We start from the raw sequence: 15,363 nt of genomic DNA, 5'->3' as shown, positions 1-15,363 counted from the left end.
GAAAAACAAGACAGTTAAGATTTTTTTCTTGGTTGACCTATACATCTTACAAAAATCACAAGAAATCTTGAGAGCATGGGAATAGCACCCTGTTATTATTTCTTACACCAGATAACATTTCCTTGTGCGTGAGAAGTTTGTCCAGAACTCCAGGTGTCTGCAGTAAATAATCGCCTAATCTCTGGGGTGGCGGGACAGAGAGCTATGTTTGCAAGCAAACTCTCAAGGACTGAGGCAGCTCCCAGAGCTGTATCCTTTAGATAAAGGACCCCGTTCTCATGGGCAGCTCCCCCATCTCCCCCTTTCTTTTTATATAGGCGCAGGTGCAGGCTTTTTAACCGCAGACAATTTTTATAGATGGAAGTCTTTATCATCTATAGATCATCAATCAGTTTTTTAATTAAACAAGGTGTAGGAAATAAAACAATTAAAATTATTAAGAATAGTCCTCCTATGGCTGCTCCCAAGTACCAAATACTATTGACGGTAGGTACACGTTGAAAAAGTTCTTTAACAAAAGACTCAGCTCTTTTTGCAACATCCAAATCAGGTCTAGGTGCATTCTCAATATTCATTATTTCTTGATGTAGATGCAGTAAATCTAAGGAAATATTTTCATTATGCCAAATACCTTCTAAATGAGCTTTCACCTTATCCCAAGCAGTTATACTACCATTATATTTTTTGGGGGGGGTGGGTAACACAGGTCCATCGAAAATTGGCATGACATTGTACCTGTAATCTCAGCTTTATACTTTGAACCTCTTCACCTAAAAATTTTACAACATCATAAAGGGCATTCAATCAGTCCTCTAGCTTTTTGTCAATATCTTCTTGAGTCCCCAGGGTAACGGATACATTTTGTGCCAGATTATTAACAAAAGTTGCAGTTTGCACTGATTGTGCCAGGGACAGGGCTGCAGTAATCGAGGAGGCAATAAGGGTTAACAAAGCCACAAATCCCAGAATTATTAATCCTGTTCCCCTGTGATAACACATTAAAGCACCCTCTACTTCTCTCCAAAGCTCAAGTCCTTTTTCATCATACCAAGACCCATTAATCTTTACAGGAATCATAAAAAAAGCAGGCTGTCTTAAGACTAGAACCCTAGTTTGATCAGTAATTCCCCTGGCGCAGTTAGTTAAGGTACAATTGTTACAAGTTATATTATAATTTCGTAACCCAGGTTGTATATTTACAGATCCTACTAGTAAAGCATAAGGGTGAGGCACACATGCACGAGGGTACCTCATGGTGAGATTCCATAAATAACCGTGTCTCACTTTTGATCCCACCTGAAGGTAGGAACCCTCACATCCAAGGGCGGCAGCTAGTTTTCAGATTTCTGTTTGGAACACTTTAGAGCCGCCCAAATTCCAAATATGGGATGCAAAGTTTCTATTATCCTGAGCTCCAGGGTTTCCGGCCGAGTCTGGAGACCAGTCCCACAATGACTCATTTGTCCCAAATATGTTATAAACCGTAGCAGTTCCATCTCGACACAGTTTCCATGGTGCAGCAGTGACTCTTCTCTTTGTTTTAAAGTCGCAGAAAGGGATATCTAAAGGACCAGTTCCATTACGACGTTGAGGAATTCCAGATTCTTTCGTTACTCCAGGAATATATAGGCTCCAACCATTGTCATAATCAGCATATCCTGACTCTCCAACAAAAAGAATCTTGTTGAATTAAAATATCTAGACAGACAAATAGGTAAACGATCAAACATTCCATGATAAGAGAAAATAACTTTACTAGGAATAACATGTTTATCTGAAAAACCACCCAAAGCCACAGTATCATTAGTGTATATGGGAATGGACCGACCCTCCCAACCCACCGGTTGGAGAAGGGGAGGGTCGGGAAAATAAGCCCAGTAAGCACTTGAATATTCTTCAGAATGTGCAGTATTAATCTGATTTAAGATAATTAATAAGATTATCAGGAAGCTTAAAGGCGATATCAGATCGCCCTGCACAGCAACACAATTCTGTGCCTCTTGCATCAATGCGTGGAGTTGTTGCCGAGATGGTAATTCATCATGCTCTTGAATCGTCAATCTCCTCATCTGGTTTACTAGAGATCGTCTCCGCCGTGCGTACCAACCTTTCCGGCAGCCAGCGCGGCGCTTCGGCATCCTGTGGGAAAACACAAACATGCCCTCGTCCCCAAATTATGGTCCATACCATCTTCCCACAAGTGGGTCTTTCCAAAAGACTTTAGGTCTTATTGTTCGCGCATCAAAGTTCCAAAATCGCTGTGCTGCTGAACGGCCACATATATCCAATTGTAAAAAATTTAGAACAAATAAAGCATGGTTTAGAGAGTTGGAGGGGGTATTGAGATACAATTTCCCCTTTTTAGCAAACTCAAATTTCCATAGTAAATAATCTCCTCCAGATAGACAAGCCCGAGCAACCTGTTTCCAATCATTAGGTGGCAGATTTTGATTTCTTAAAGCCTCTATAATAGCCTGAGTAAATGTCGCAGTCGGGCCGTATTGTGTACAAGCCATTTTTAACTCTTTTAGTTGTTTAAAGGGTAGCGGCTCATAATACCTCTGCTGTTGAGCATTTTCAAATACTGGATAGATTCTTGAAAACCCGGGAATATGTTCTCCTTCATCATTAGCTCGCTTAATCACGTGTTGAAGAGGAGATAATAATATCTCACTTCTAATTTTTATGTTTTCACCGGGCAAAGAAGCAGGGATAGGTATAAACTCTCGTGGTTCTACGAAAGGCGGAGGTGGGTCGAGCCCAGCAAGAACCGAGGAAGGATATGCTGGAGGCACAGGCTGGCTGGAGCGGGAGTCTCCCTGTGCATCCTTTTTTACTGCTATAACAATTTTCTGAATTAAATTCTCCAGCTGTTCTTCAGAAAGCCCTGAATGCTTTAATTCCCCTTTTCCCGAGGGCGGTTGCATGCTAACCATCATCTCCCAAGGCATATACTCTCTATGGTATTGACCCACTTGTTCATTTAACTCTTCCTGTTCATCAGAGCTTAACACATCATCATTCCTTCCAGCCTTACAAGCTGTTCTCTCAGGCATGGCATAAAGTGGCTCAGGCGGAGGGGCGGAAAGCTCTGCAGCTTTGGGTTCTGTGGCATCCCGGAGGGCTGTTTGAATCTTATGTCCCTCGTGTTCAGGATCCAGACAGTTTCTTATGAGAGTCCACAAAGAAAAAGCATCCACAGGGACACGATTGGGACCATGTAAGGAATAATATGTCTGCAATTGTTTTCCTACTTTCTTCCAAGTTTCCAGACTAACTGTTCCTTCCTCTGGAAACCAAGGACAAACTTCTTCTATAAAAAGTAAAAACTTCTCTAGTGTAACTTATTTACATGAATTCCCCTGCCTTTTAACATAGTTTTCAACATATGTACAAATAACTGGCGGCTATTGCCTTGTCCCATGATTTATTACTCTCGACAATAACACTCTCTGCCCTTTACTTCAAATAATTAGGAATTCCTTGTTATTTACCTCAATCCTGACGGGCAGCGGCCGTCGTTGCGCTCTGATTCTCGAGTCCCTGTTTGGGCGCCACCTGCCCGTGCCAGCCGGCAAAGTCGATCAGGTCCCGAGAACGTGCACGACGTGGCTGAGAAAGAATACTACAGCAAAAGAATACTACAACAAAGATGGGGTCAAGAGGTTCAGACACGTCTCCACAAAGGGAAGCGGTCTGACCATGACTTTATTCAGCATCTTATATTTATACAGGAGAGCAAGAGAAAAACAAGACAGTTAACATTTTTTCTTGGTTGACCTATACATCTTACAAAAAGTCACAAGAAATCTTGAGAGCATGGGAATGGCACCCTGTTATTATTTCTTACACCAGATAACATTTCCCTGTGCGTAAGAAGTTTGTCCAGAACTCCAGGTGTCTGCAGTAAATAACCACCTAATCTCTGGGGTGGTGGGACAGAGAGCTATGTTTGCAAGCAAACCCTCAAGGACTGAGGCAGCTCCCAGAGCTGTGTCCTTTAGATAAAGGACCCCGTTCTCACGGGCAGCTCCCTGCAGGATTCTTTACCTCTAGCACCACCTGGGAAGTGATGTATCAGTCATATGTAAATAATATAATAAAAGTCTCTTATTCTACTAACATGGACAGATATCTTGAGTTATATAAACCTTCCCTTCGGATCCTATAGATTTGATATTTTTAGCTTATCTGCAATAAAACAGAGAATACCTATCACTACAAATACTAAAGGTATTTTGATTTTACAGCTTATTTCTAGAAGGAAACATGCAAATGACATTACTTATCCTTATTTTAAAAATGTAAGTTTTAAATACGATCTATGCAGTGAAGGTATTTTTATTTCAGATAAGAAAACCATATCGTTATTACATGAGCAATTGGTAAGGTAAAGTAAGCTTTGCCTTAAACTTCAGTTCAGTTTACTTCAGTTGCTCAATCGTCTCTGACTCTTTGCAACCCCATGGACTGCAGCATGCCAGGCATCCCTGTCCATCGCCAACTCCCGGAGTTTACCCAAACTCATGTCCATTGAGTCAGTGATGCCATCCAACCATCTCATCCTCTGTTGTCCCCTTCTCCTCCTGCCTTCAGTCTTTCCCAGCATCAGGGTCTTTTCAAATGAGTCAGTTCTTTGCATCAGGTTGCCAAAGTACTGGAGTTTTGGCATCAGCATCAGTTCTTCCAAGGAAAACTCAGGACTGGTTTGAGTTGGACTGGTTGGATCTTCTTACAGTCCAAGGGACTCTCAAGAGTCTTCTTCAACACCAACAGTTCAAAAGCATCAATTCTTCACTACTCAGCTTTGTTTTGGAGAAGGCAATGGTACCCCACTCCAGCACTCTTGCCTGGAAAATCCCATGGATGGAGGAGCCTGGTGGGCTGCAGTCCATGGGGTCGCTAAGAGTCGGACACGACTGAGCGACTTCACTTTCACTTTTTCACTCTCATGCATTGGAGAAGGAAATGGCAACCCACTCCAGTGTTCTTGCCTGGAGAATCCCAGGGGCAGGAGAGCCTGATGGGCTGACGTCTATGGGGTCACATAGAGTCAGACACGACTGAAGTGACTTAGCAGCAGCAGCTTTGTTCATGGTCCAACTCTAACATCCATATATGACTACTGGAAAAACCATAGCTTTGACTAGACTGACCTTTGTTGGCAAAGTAATGTCTCTGCTTTTTAATATGCTGTCTAGGTTGGTCATAACTTTCCTTCCAAGGAGTAAGTGTCTTTTAATTTTATGGCTGCAGTCACCATCTGCAGTGAGTCCCCAAAAATAAAGTCTGTCACTGTTTCCACTGTTTCCCCATCTATTTGCCATGAAGTGATGGGACTAGATACCATGATTTTAGTTTTTGGAATGTTGTCTTAAACTTTATTTAATACAGAGTTGAGAATTGGTAGCACTGAAGTGGCCCTTAACATATGGGCTTGAATAATAACTCCCTTCCTTTATTTATAGAAAATGCTCATTCAATTGCTATTGCATTAAACTTCTAAAGCATGAACCCAATATGGAGCATTATGGCTTATTAATTTTAATTCAATCCCTTTCACTTTTGATGAATAATACAGCTTCTTGTCTACTCTAATACACATAAAACAGAATCTGAAAATACTACAACAGTGAAGTTTAATTCTTATACTTTATCAGATATTTTCTTAATTTATATTTCCCCTTCATTTATTTTTCTTTGTTCATTTATCTTTCTAATACTCTTGAATGGAGTTTTAAAGTATTCTAAAATTGATGCTTCAGTCAAACTCTGTGCTTCTTTCAGCTAATGCTTCACATGTACAACTTTCTAAACCAGCGTCCTTTTGCTTCAACTGTCACATTTTAAAATAAATTAGAGACTCACCATCCACTGGCTATTGAAGTTCATGAATTAATTGACTTGAATGTTTTGGCTTTCTTTGATCTAAGCTATTTTCTCTGTAATACTGTGATTTACCTGACATTAAAGGGCAAACTGAGCAGTGAGTTTCTGGAACTACATTCCTAAAAAAACAGCACCAGTATACCAATGAATGGCATTAATTGCACTTGGGATATTTATATAGAAGGAAGATGCTAATATAACATTTCTACTATATATCAAGTGTCAGATATTATAATCAGTGCTATTTCAATGGTCAACATGATCATTTGGTTCTATTCAGCAGATGTAGTTAATATCTACTATCTGCAGTATTTTGGAGGATATCAGGAAACATCTATTAGGTATACTTAAAGACTCTTGCCTGGAAAGTCCCATGGACGGAGGAGCCTAGTAGGCTATAATCCATGGGGTTGCAAAGTCGGACACAACTGAGCGACTTCACTTTCACTTTTCATTTTCATGCACTGGAGAGGGAAATGGCAACCCACTCCAGTGTTCTTGCCTGGAGAATCCCAGAGTCAGGAGCCTGGTGGGCTGCCGTCTATGGGGTCGCACAGAGTTGGACACAACTGATGTGACTTAGCAGCAGCAGCAGCAGCAGCAAAGACAATACAAGTGAATATAGCCTGATTTTAGAATATATCCCTTCCTATCCCCAAGCTCAATCAGGTTGTCAGCTGAACCCAGCTGGTTATAGGATAGTAGTCACTATTTTCTTCCTGGCTCTCAATTAGGGTCTACTCATAATCCCTAGGGACTTCCCAGGTGGCACTAGTGATAAAGAACTCACCTGCCAATGCAGGAGACATAAGAGACTGGGGTTTGATCCCTGGGTTTGGAAGATCCCCTGGAGGAGGGCATGGCAACCCCCTCAGTATTCCTGCCTGGAGAATCCCATGGACAGAGGAACTTGGTGGGCTACAGTCCCTGGGGTCACAAAGAGTCAGACACAAGTGAAGTAATTTAGCATGCACCCATGCTTCATCCTTAGAGGCCTCAGTCTCATCCTTGCAAATAGGACCGCACATCTCAGAACCAAAAAAGGCAGGTCTTAACTTTCTTAAACTTAAAATCTCTCCGATTTTCCCTCCTCTGTTACTTTTTCCCTCAGTTATGAAAAGTTCTCTGATTTTTTTAAAGGCTCATGTAATTAGATTGGAACCCTTGGATAATTCAGGCTACTCTCCTTACTTTAAGGTCGATAGCCTAAACTACCTTCCCAGGTGGCACTAGCAGTAAAGAACCCACCCATCAATGCAGGAGATTTAAGAGTTTGATCCCTGGGTGGGGAAGATCCCCTGGAGGAGGGCACGGCAACCCACTCCAGGAATCTTGCATGGAGAATCCCATGGACAGAGGAGTCTGGCAGGCTAAGGTACATCAGGTCCCAAAGACTCGGACATGACTGAAGCGACAGCATGAATGCAACCGAAATCACAACTACAAAGTTCCTTTTGCCATGTAATGTAATATATTAACAGGGTCTATGAATTAAAGCATGGACATTTTGAGGGGACCCTTTTGCCTACCACACTAGGTACTCTTTAGCTTTTTTCTCTAACTCATACAATGCTAAAATAATTTTTTGAATGAGCATTGAAGCTTATGTCCAAACAGCTAAAATATTTTTTGTAACACTAGAGTACATGGGAGTGAAAGTAGCTGTTGCTAAATAATATATATAGTAAGTCTACTATCAGTTCAACTTAAAAAAAAAAAACATTTTTGAGAAAAAGGTATGCCATCTCAATTGAAAAATAAAACTTGTTAAAATACTAGGAAAATATTTTATTTGTAAAGAAAGAATGTCAAGTGTTTAATGCTATTTTAAGACATTTTTCTAAAGATCTTCCTCTCAAAGTAAAAACTTTATAAATTAACTTTTATAAACAGAGTTCAGTCTATTTTGACATTTATTAAATACCTTGACTGTAGTGAAGTAAAGAAAACACTAACATTTAGAGACATAACTCTTAATGAACTTAAATAGTCACAAAGGAAGTCAAACAAAAAGCCATTAGGGCCTTAATACCAAACAAAAGATAAAATATTCATTTTATGACTTTTTAAAATTTTCCTAAGCCTTCCCTTTCCTTCATTAGAAGTGCCTGTATCATCCTTTCACCCCGCACATCTCTTTTATCCAACCAGTCCATTCTAAAGGAGAGCAGTCCTGGGTGTTCATTGGAAGGACTGATGCTAAAGCTGAAACTCCAATACATTGGCCACCTCATGCGAAGAGTTGACTCATTGGAAAAGACTCTGATGCTGGGAGGGATTGAAGGCAAGAGGAGAAGGGGACGACAGAGGATGAGATGGCTAGATGGCATTACTGACTTGATGGACATGAGTTTGAGTGAACTCTGGGAGCTGGTGATGGACAGGGAGGCCTGGCGTGCTGCAATTCATGGGGTCGCAAAGAGTCGGATATGACTGAGTGACTGAACTGAACTGAACGCCTTTTATAAGTCTACTTCTGGCCACAGCTATGTTAAGAGTATAAGATCTTAGAGTCAGCAGAGACTATAGATCCTGCAGGTCCAACCCCCTCAATTTAGAGGGCATGACTGAAACTTTTTCCAGCTTTTAAGTTCTTTAAAGAAAACTTTTCTAAGAACAAAAAGGTTTGTCCAACCTAGTCAGATTCAAGAGCTTTTTAACACATTATAACATCTCTAAAAAGACAGTTTAAAAAGAACATGATCACGATTCATTCACAATTTCTGTATCAAAATACAGTTATCCACTAAATTTCAAAGATTTGGTGGATGTTACTGAGGGTACAATATTCTTTAATTTAGCATATAATGCAACAGTTAATATATCTTAGGTGGATTTTAGTCTTATGAGGTTTCCATCTGAATTAAGGAAATTAAGAGAAATTGGGAAATTAAAAAAATTCAGAAGGTAAATCTTCCTTATATTTTTGTGCATTTAATAAAATATTTAGTTGGATCTCATCTAATATATGTCACTAAATACAAAAAAGAAAAAAAAAGTAAATAAAAAGTGACCTATATATTTTTCCAAGTGACCACAGGTAGATGGATACAAATAATATCAACTGAGAGTGACTGGAAAGGAATTAAATTGTGTTTTACTATTAATGATTGAGAATATTTTTCATAAACAGAGAAAAATCTAAACTGGAATTTACCTATGCTTAATTAAATTCATCATTGAGGACAGAGCCTAATAAATAATGATTAAAGGAGGTGCAGGTGGCACAGTGATAAAGAATCTGTCTGCTAATGCAGGAAACACTGGAGAAGCAGGTTCAATCCCTAGTTGAGGAAGATCCCCTGGAGTAGCAAATGGCAATCCACTCTGGTATTCTTGCCTGGGAAATTCCATGAAGAGAGGAGCCTGACAGGTTATAATCCATGGGGTTGCAAAGAGTTGACATGACTGAGCAACTGAGTACACACACACACACACACACATACACAAGTGACTACTATCATGAGCCCAGTTTTTGAGCTTGACAGAACACTCTACTTAAAGTTGCAGTGAGACTGACTATATATTACTAATTTCCAACTCCAGAAAGATACTTCAGTAATGCCAAATGCCACTCCAAGTATTATTTTGATATTCCTTCTTATCTACTCCTTTCTTATAAATTACCAGTGAAGAAAGAGTAGAAGTTTCTAGAGTTGAGATAGTGAGATAGTTTAGTTTAGTTTTTTTTTTTTTTTTTTTTTTAAGGCAAGCAAATATGATGTTTTGTTTCTTGGTTTTTATTCGTATCAGGTAGGTGCTCGCCCACTTGACTAAAGGTTATAGCACAACAGCCTATTCACAACATATGGTTTTGAGCATCAAGGTTCAAGATCAGAATGAAACCAATCATAAGGGTGCCCTTGTACTGAACCACCAAGTTGGTACCACAGGGCAGATAAACACCTAGTAAATGGGCTGATTTCGGAGCTTGGGCTAAGTTAGCTGAGTTAGCAGCTGGTAGTTTTTTGTTTTGCCTTGTTTACTTTTTTATTTCACCTGCAAAACCAAAAGTTTATTAGCGCATAGTGGTAGCCAGTGTATTACAGTTCCAAATTGTTCTTAATGATTGTTTCAGCTTTGTGTGCATGTTTATGGGCATCCATGTGTGTGTAGCTGAATATTTTGATGCTTAATTTCCTTTAAGACTTGTTTCCAGCTTAAAGATCATTTTTATTATGGAGAGGAAAGATCCTAAAAGTCTGCTTTGTCAGCCATCACTTAACAAAACAATATCTAGAGAGAGAACATTCTTTCTCTAATTATCAAATAATAGGAAACAGAACAAAATGACTGTTTTTGTTGGCATTTGTTACAAACCCCAGTCCATTCTATGTCTCCTTCTTTTTACATTATCCAGAGTTCATATAAAGCTTTGGATTCATTTTTTTAATTTCTCCAAGTTTATGAATCTTCCCTTTTGTAAGTCTGATTAAAATAAATCCATGGTCACCTAAGAAACCTTTCTTTCCTTCTCATTTGAATTAAAGTTGTCAAGATTAATTTAAAAAAACTCACATTCCCATGAGTCACAGTGTAAAAAGACTTTTATTTTTAACTTAATTCCATCCAACAAGAGAGGAACTGGTGAGTGACAGGAAAGTCATAAGAGGTTTTAGTGTCTGAATGAAGCTTTGATATTATCTAGTTGAATCTGAACATTTTGTACTTAAGAAAACTGAAGTTTAGAGATACTTGGATCAAATCATAGATAGCATATGGACTGATGATCAGCTATTTGACTTAACATTTAATATTTCTGGTGAAAAATTGTTATGATTCAGTCGTTAATAGGGGTCAAAAGAAATACTAGCCATATTTAGAATTTAGAAAATCATATTTTACAAACTGAGAAAACCTATATAAATCGACCTTACATCTACAAATGAAAATAAATATAGCAATTATTAGGTTGTCATGTTCAAGAATTTGGGAAGAAATTTGAAATATTTATGAAATGGGGAAAGCAGTTAAGTATACCTGATTGAAAAAGAAAAAAAAAAACAAAAAACAAAAAAGAGAGAAAGAAAACAGGATGGGTTTTAAAAGTCAACAAAAACAAGTCTGAAGATCTATTGTAGAGTTAATTCCACAAAAACTATTATTAAGGCCTACTATTCTCAAGGCTATTCTATCTAGACATTGTTTGATATAATTTCCAGGCTGGTATTGTCTTTAAAACACTTATGCCAAAATATAAAATCCTACACTTGGCATACTTGATGAAATGAAATTCCCATTTGCTTCTCATTAGCTCCAACATGAGCACATGCAGCTACAGGATGTCTATTGTAATTATGACTAGAATTTCAAAAATAAACAAGGAAAATTTCCATACTAACTAGGAAATGTTGAAAAACCATATGCCACAAAATTTGAGATATTTACCATTTAAAAAACTATACTGAAAACTCAATCCCAAAAGTCATACTTGAGACAAAGATTGATCCAGAATATGAGAAAGAGCCCTTTATAGAACCAAGTAAACAGGTCATAGTAGGATTAGAGAATACATGGATTCGAATATGATGTTTAAGAACCTCATGAGACCTCAAAAACTAAACAGAGTGATGAAGCCATGGGAAGTTTATTCCGAGTTTATATTAATAGTTCACTTGGACAGTTTTACAAGAATAGAACTGGAACATTGTGATAGCTCATTTTGAACTTGGAAAACTGAGCCAGGCATAGAACTGGATCACTGTTTCACCTAAGTGGTTGGATTCATGTAAACGAATAACAAAAGATGTTAAAAATCAGGCACTGACTGACTTCAGCTCTGATGCCTTATGCAGGTTACTGGGTACCTGGAGTAACAAAGTGTAACCCAAGTAAATTTAAATCTAGTTTGGTCTCTTTGATTGAAGTGGAGTCCTGGAAGAAAATCTAAAAATCTTACACTGCATTCCAAAGCCTAATACTGAACTACTTACAGACAAACAGAAATTTATACCAACTCTATGGAAGAAGGTATATTTCAGATGAAAAGGCTACTCTGAAGTCTCTAAATGTATACAACAACAGTAAAACAATAGAAGAAAGTTTCCATTACATAAAGTGAAGAAAGTGAAAATGAAGTCACTCAGTCATGTCTGACTCTTTGGGACCCTATGGATGGTAGCCTACCAGGCTCCTCCGTCCATAGGATTTTCCAGGCAAGAGTACTGGAGTGGGGTCCATTTCCTTCTCCAGGGGATCTTCCCAACCCAGGGATTGAACCCGGGTCTCCCACATTGTAGGCAGACACTTTACTGTGTGAGCTACCAGGGAAGTCTCCATTACATAAAGAAACACTTAAATCTTCAGACCAACAGTATTCAAGCAATGCAAAAAATATATATAATTAAGAGTCACAAAATAATCCATCAAGTACTCATTTATTCTACAAATAAATACTTTATTTGTTGGAAATGTCAGTAAACAAACAGATCAAATTTCCTACCTTCATGGAGCTTAAATTCTAGTAAGTGAAAGTTACTCAGTAGTATCTGACTTTTTGCAACCCCATGGACTATACAGTCCATGGAATTTTCCAGGCTAGGCCTCCGGCATTGCAGGAGGACTTTACCAGCTGAGCCACCAGGGAAGCCCAAGAATAAAGGGGTGGGTAGTCTATCCTTCCTCCAGCAGATCTTCCAGACCCAGGAATTGAACCAGAGTCTCCTGCATTGCAGGTGATTCTTTACAAACATGCAATCAGGGAAGACGAAATTCTAGTAAAGGCAAACATAATGTATTAGGTAAGCTACATATTAGAAGATAATAAATGCTCAGGAGAACAGCAAATACAGAAAATGTTAGAGGGGAAAGGTTGGTTTCTACTTTTAAATAATACGGTTGAGAAGGATCTCCTTACAAATGCAATACCGGGGCTACAACTGAAAAATGTGATGGAGGGGCAGTTTAATATCTAAGGAAAAGTATTCCATGTAGAAACATAACCTGTTTGCTCTATTTCAAAATATACTTCCATCTTAAAATTTTTAATGTCAACAAAAGTTATAAAAATAAAGCCAGGCAGAAAAGCAAAATTCCCAACAAAGGGTAATTCAAAATATCATACTTCCCTTCTCAAGTACTGGTAACAGAACACTATAGAAAAATTTTTTATGACGTCTAGAAGAAGAAAATTTTGTGTACAAAACTTTAAATGATCCAAAACTGTCTTTCATTTTTTACAAATCTGAAAGTCATTTTTGCTCATGCTTGAGTTCAGGAATTGTCTTATTAAAAATGTTAAAAAAATTACCAAATATCTAAAATTACCTAAAGAATAAAAATTATGTATTGAAGAAATAGAGTGCAAGTGTAATCTAATTAGAGATCTGAAGAATGAAAAACTTATGGTTTGGGGAAAAACTAGTGTGGAAGGTGAAACAATCTTTCAATTTTTACTAAATAATTACTGTGAATATATAATACAACAATGCAAGGTCAAATTATTTTTAAAGTGAAAACGTTTATTTCTGTCACCACTTGGTTCTCTGGTGGCACTTATTTATGAGGAATATTTCCTTAAGTTCCTGATTATAACTGTCTTTCTTTGATTTTTTTACTTGAAGAAAAAAAAAATATTGTCGTTGTTCACTCATTAAGTCCTCTCCAACTTTTTGTAACCTTATGGACTGCAGCACCCCAGGCTCTTCTGTCCTCCACTGTCTCCTGAATCAGGTTATGCTAACTAACCATTTCATCCTCAGTCATCCCCTTCTCCTTTTGTCTTCAATCTTTCACAGCATCAGGGTCTTTTCCAAGTAAGCTCTTGGCATCAGGTGGCCAAAGTATAGGAGATTCAGCTTCAGCATCAATCCTTCCAATGAATATTCAAGGTTGATTTCCTTTAGCATTGACTGGCTTGATCTCCTTGCTGTCCAAGGGACACTCGAGAGTTTTCTTAAACACCACAATTTGAAAGCATAAGCTTTACATTGCTCAGCCTTCTTTATACTCCAACTCTCACATCTATATATTATTGGAAAAACTATGGCTTTAACTATATGGACCTTCGTCAGCAAACTTATGTCTCTGCTTTTTAATATGCTGTCTATGTTTCTTATAGCTTTTCTTCCAAGGAACAAGTGTCCTTTAATTTCATGCCTGCAGTCACTATCTGCGGTGATTTTGGAGCATCAGTCAGACAGTGCAGTCGCTCAGTCATGTCTGACTCTTTGAGACCGCATGGACTGCAGCGCGCCAGGCTTCCCTGTCCATCACCAACTCCTGAAGCCTACTCACACTCATGTGCACCGCATCGGCATTGCCATCCAAGTGTCTCATCCCCTGCCATCCCCTTCTCCTCCCACCTTCAATCTTTCCCAGCATCAGGGTCTTTTCCAATGAGTTGGTTCTTCACATCAGGTGGCCAAAATATTGCAGTTTCAGCTTCAGGATAGGTCCTTCCATTGAAAATTCAGGAATGATTTCCTTTAGGATTGACTGGCTAGATCTCCTTAAGGGACTCAAGATTCTCCAACACCACGTTCAAAAGCATCAATTATTCAGTGCTCAGCTTTCTTTATAGTACAACTCTGACATCCATATGTGACTACTGGAAAAACCATAGCCTTGACTAGATGGACCTTGCCAGGAGCCACCATGGGAGATCCCACCCATGACAAAGGTCATGCGGAAAAGACCGGACAGGCAAAGGCAGATCAGGCCTCGAGGGACCCCCTGAATGTGCTCAAGCATCCACCCCAAAACCAGAATCTGTCTTTCTTACTATTTTGTGCCTTTTACCAACTTTTCTGACATTAACAGGGGGCTATCCCCGACCACATTTCTCTGGAAAATGTCAACTTAGGGCTTTAGTTAATAAGTCTCCTGGGCATGAAAGGAATATTTCTATTTTAACCCCTCTGTTGGCTTTCTTGATCATAGCTTGGCAATCATAGTTGGTAATCATAGCTTGCTTGACAGGTTTATCCATACTCTTGCAATTAACACACATGATTGTTCACAACTCCCCAAACTTGAAAGGCACGGGAAGCCAAAACATTCTAAAAGTCCTAATGAGCATAGAGTCCTTTAAGGGATGAAAAATTATTAGAATAGATAGTACTGGTAAAGGGCTTCATTATTGGGCCAATGCTTGCTGCCAAGTTCCCATATCCCTTATCCATTGTGAACCTGGGAGTGCATTGGTTAACATAGTTGGAATGTAAGAAAAACAAGTAGCAGCCTTGGAATTAACCACATCAGACCTTTGAGCTAATTGGTTCTTTCTTTGTTGTGACCCACTGCACCTTCGCTCCATGAGAATGTAACTCTCTCTAGTACTTTCTGAGGCTGGGAGAAATAAAGAAGAAACACTTTAAGAGAAAACAAGTTTTCTGGTTGAGCAGCCTTTATCAAAAAAGGGTCATAAAATGTCCACAGGCCTCCAAGCCCAGAAGATAATGTACACAACATTGTTTATGGGAAAGGTATGCAGAAAAAATCCTGGTTTTGATAAAGACAAAACAGATGTAATGT

The 15,363-nt window shown here is 38.8% G+C and overlaps 1 protein-coding gene across 1 annotated transcript; it reads right to left on the bottom strand.

Annotated features, from left to right (window-relative positions):
- Window positions 1-1,142: 1,142 nt before the first annotated feature.
- LOC133229246 (endogenous retrovirus group K member 19 Env polyprotein-like) lies at window positions 1,143-12,337 on the bottom strand. The gene is made up of 3 exons (XM_061385763.1): window positions 12,332-12,337; window positions 3,495-3,625; window positions 1,143-2,139 (listed from the first exon to the last, which is right to left on the bottom strand). The coding sequence occupies exons 1-3, from the start codon at window positions 12,335-12,337 to the stop codon at window positions 1,611-1,613; spliced, it is 666 nt and encodes a 221-aa protein (XP_061241747.1). The 3' UTR covers window positions 1,143-1,610.
- Between the last annotated feature and the right edge of the window lie 3,026 nt (window positions 12,338-15,363).

The sequence above is a fragment of the Bos javanicus genome, chromosome 17 (assembly GCF_032452875.1).
Source record: "Bos javanicus breed banteng chromosome 17, ARS-OSU_banteng_1.0, whole genome shotgun sequence".
NCBI lineage: Eukaryota > Metazoa > Chordata > Mammalia > Artiodactyla > Bovidae > Bos > Bos javanicus.
Note: the sequence above shows the minus strand (reverse complement) of the source record. Positions and strands in the feature narration are given on the sequence as shown.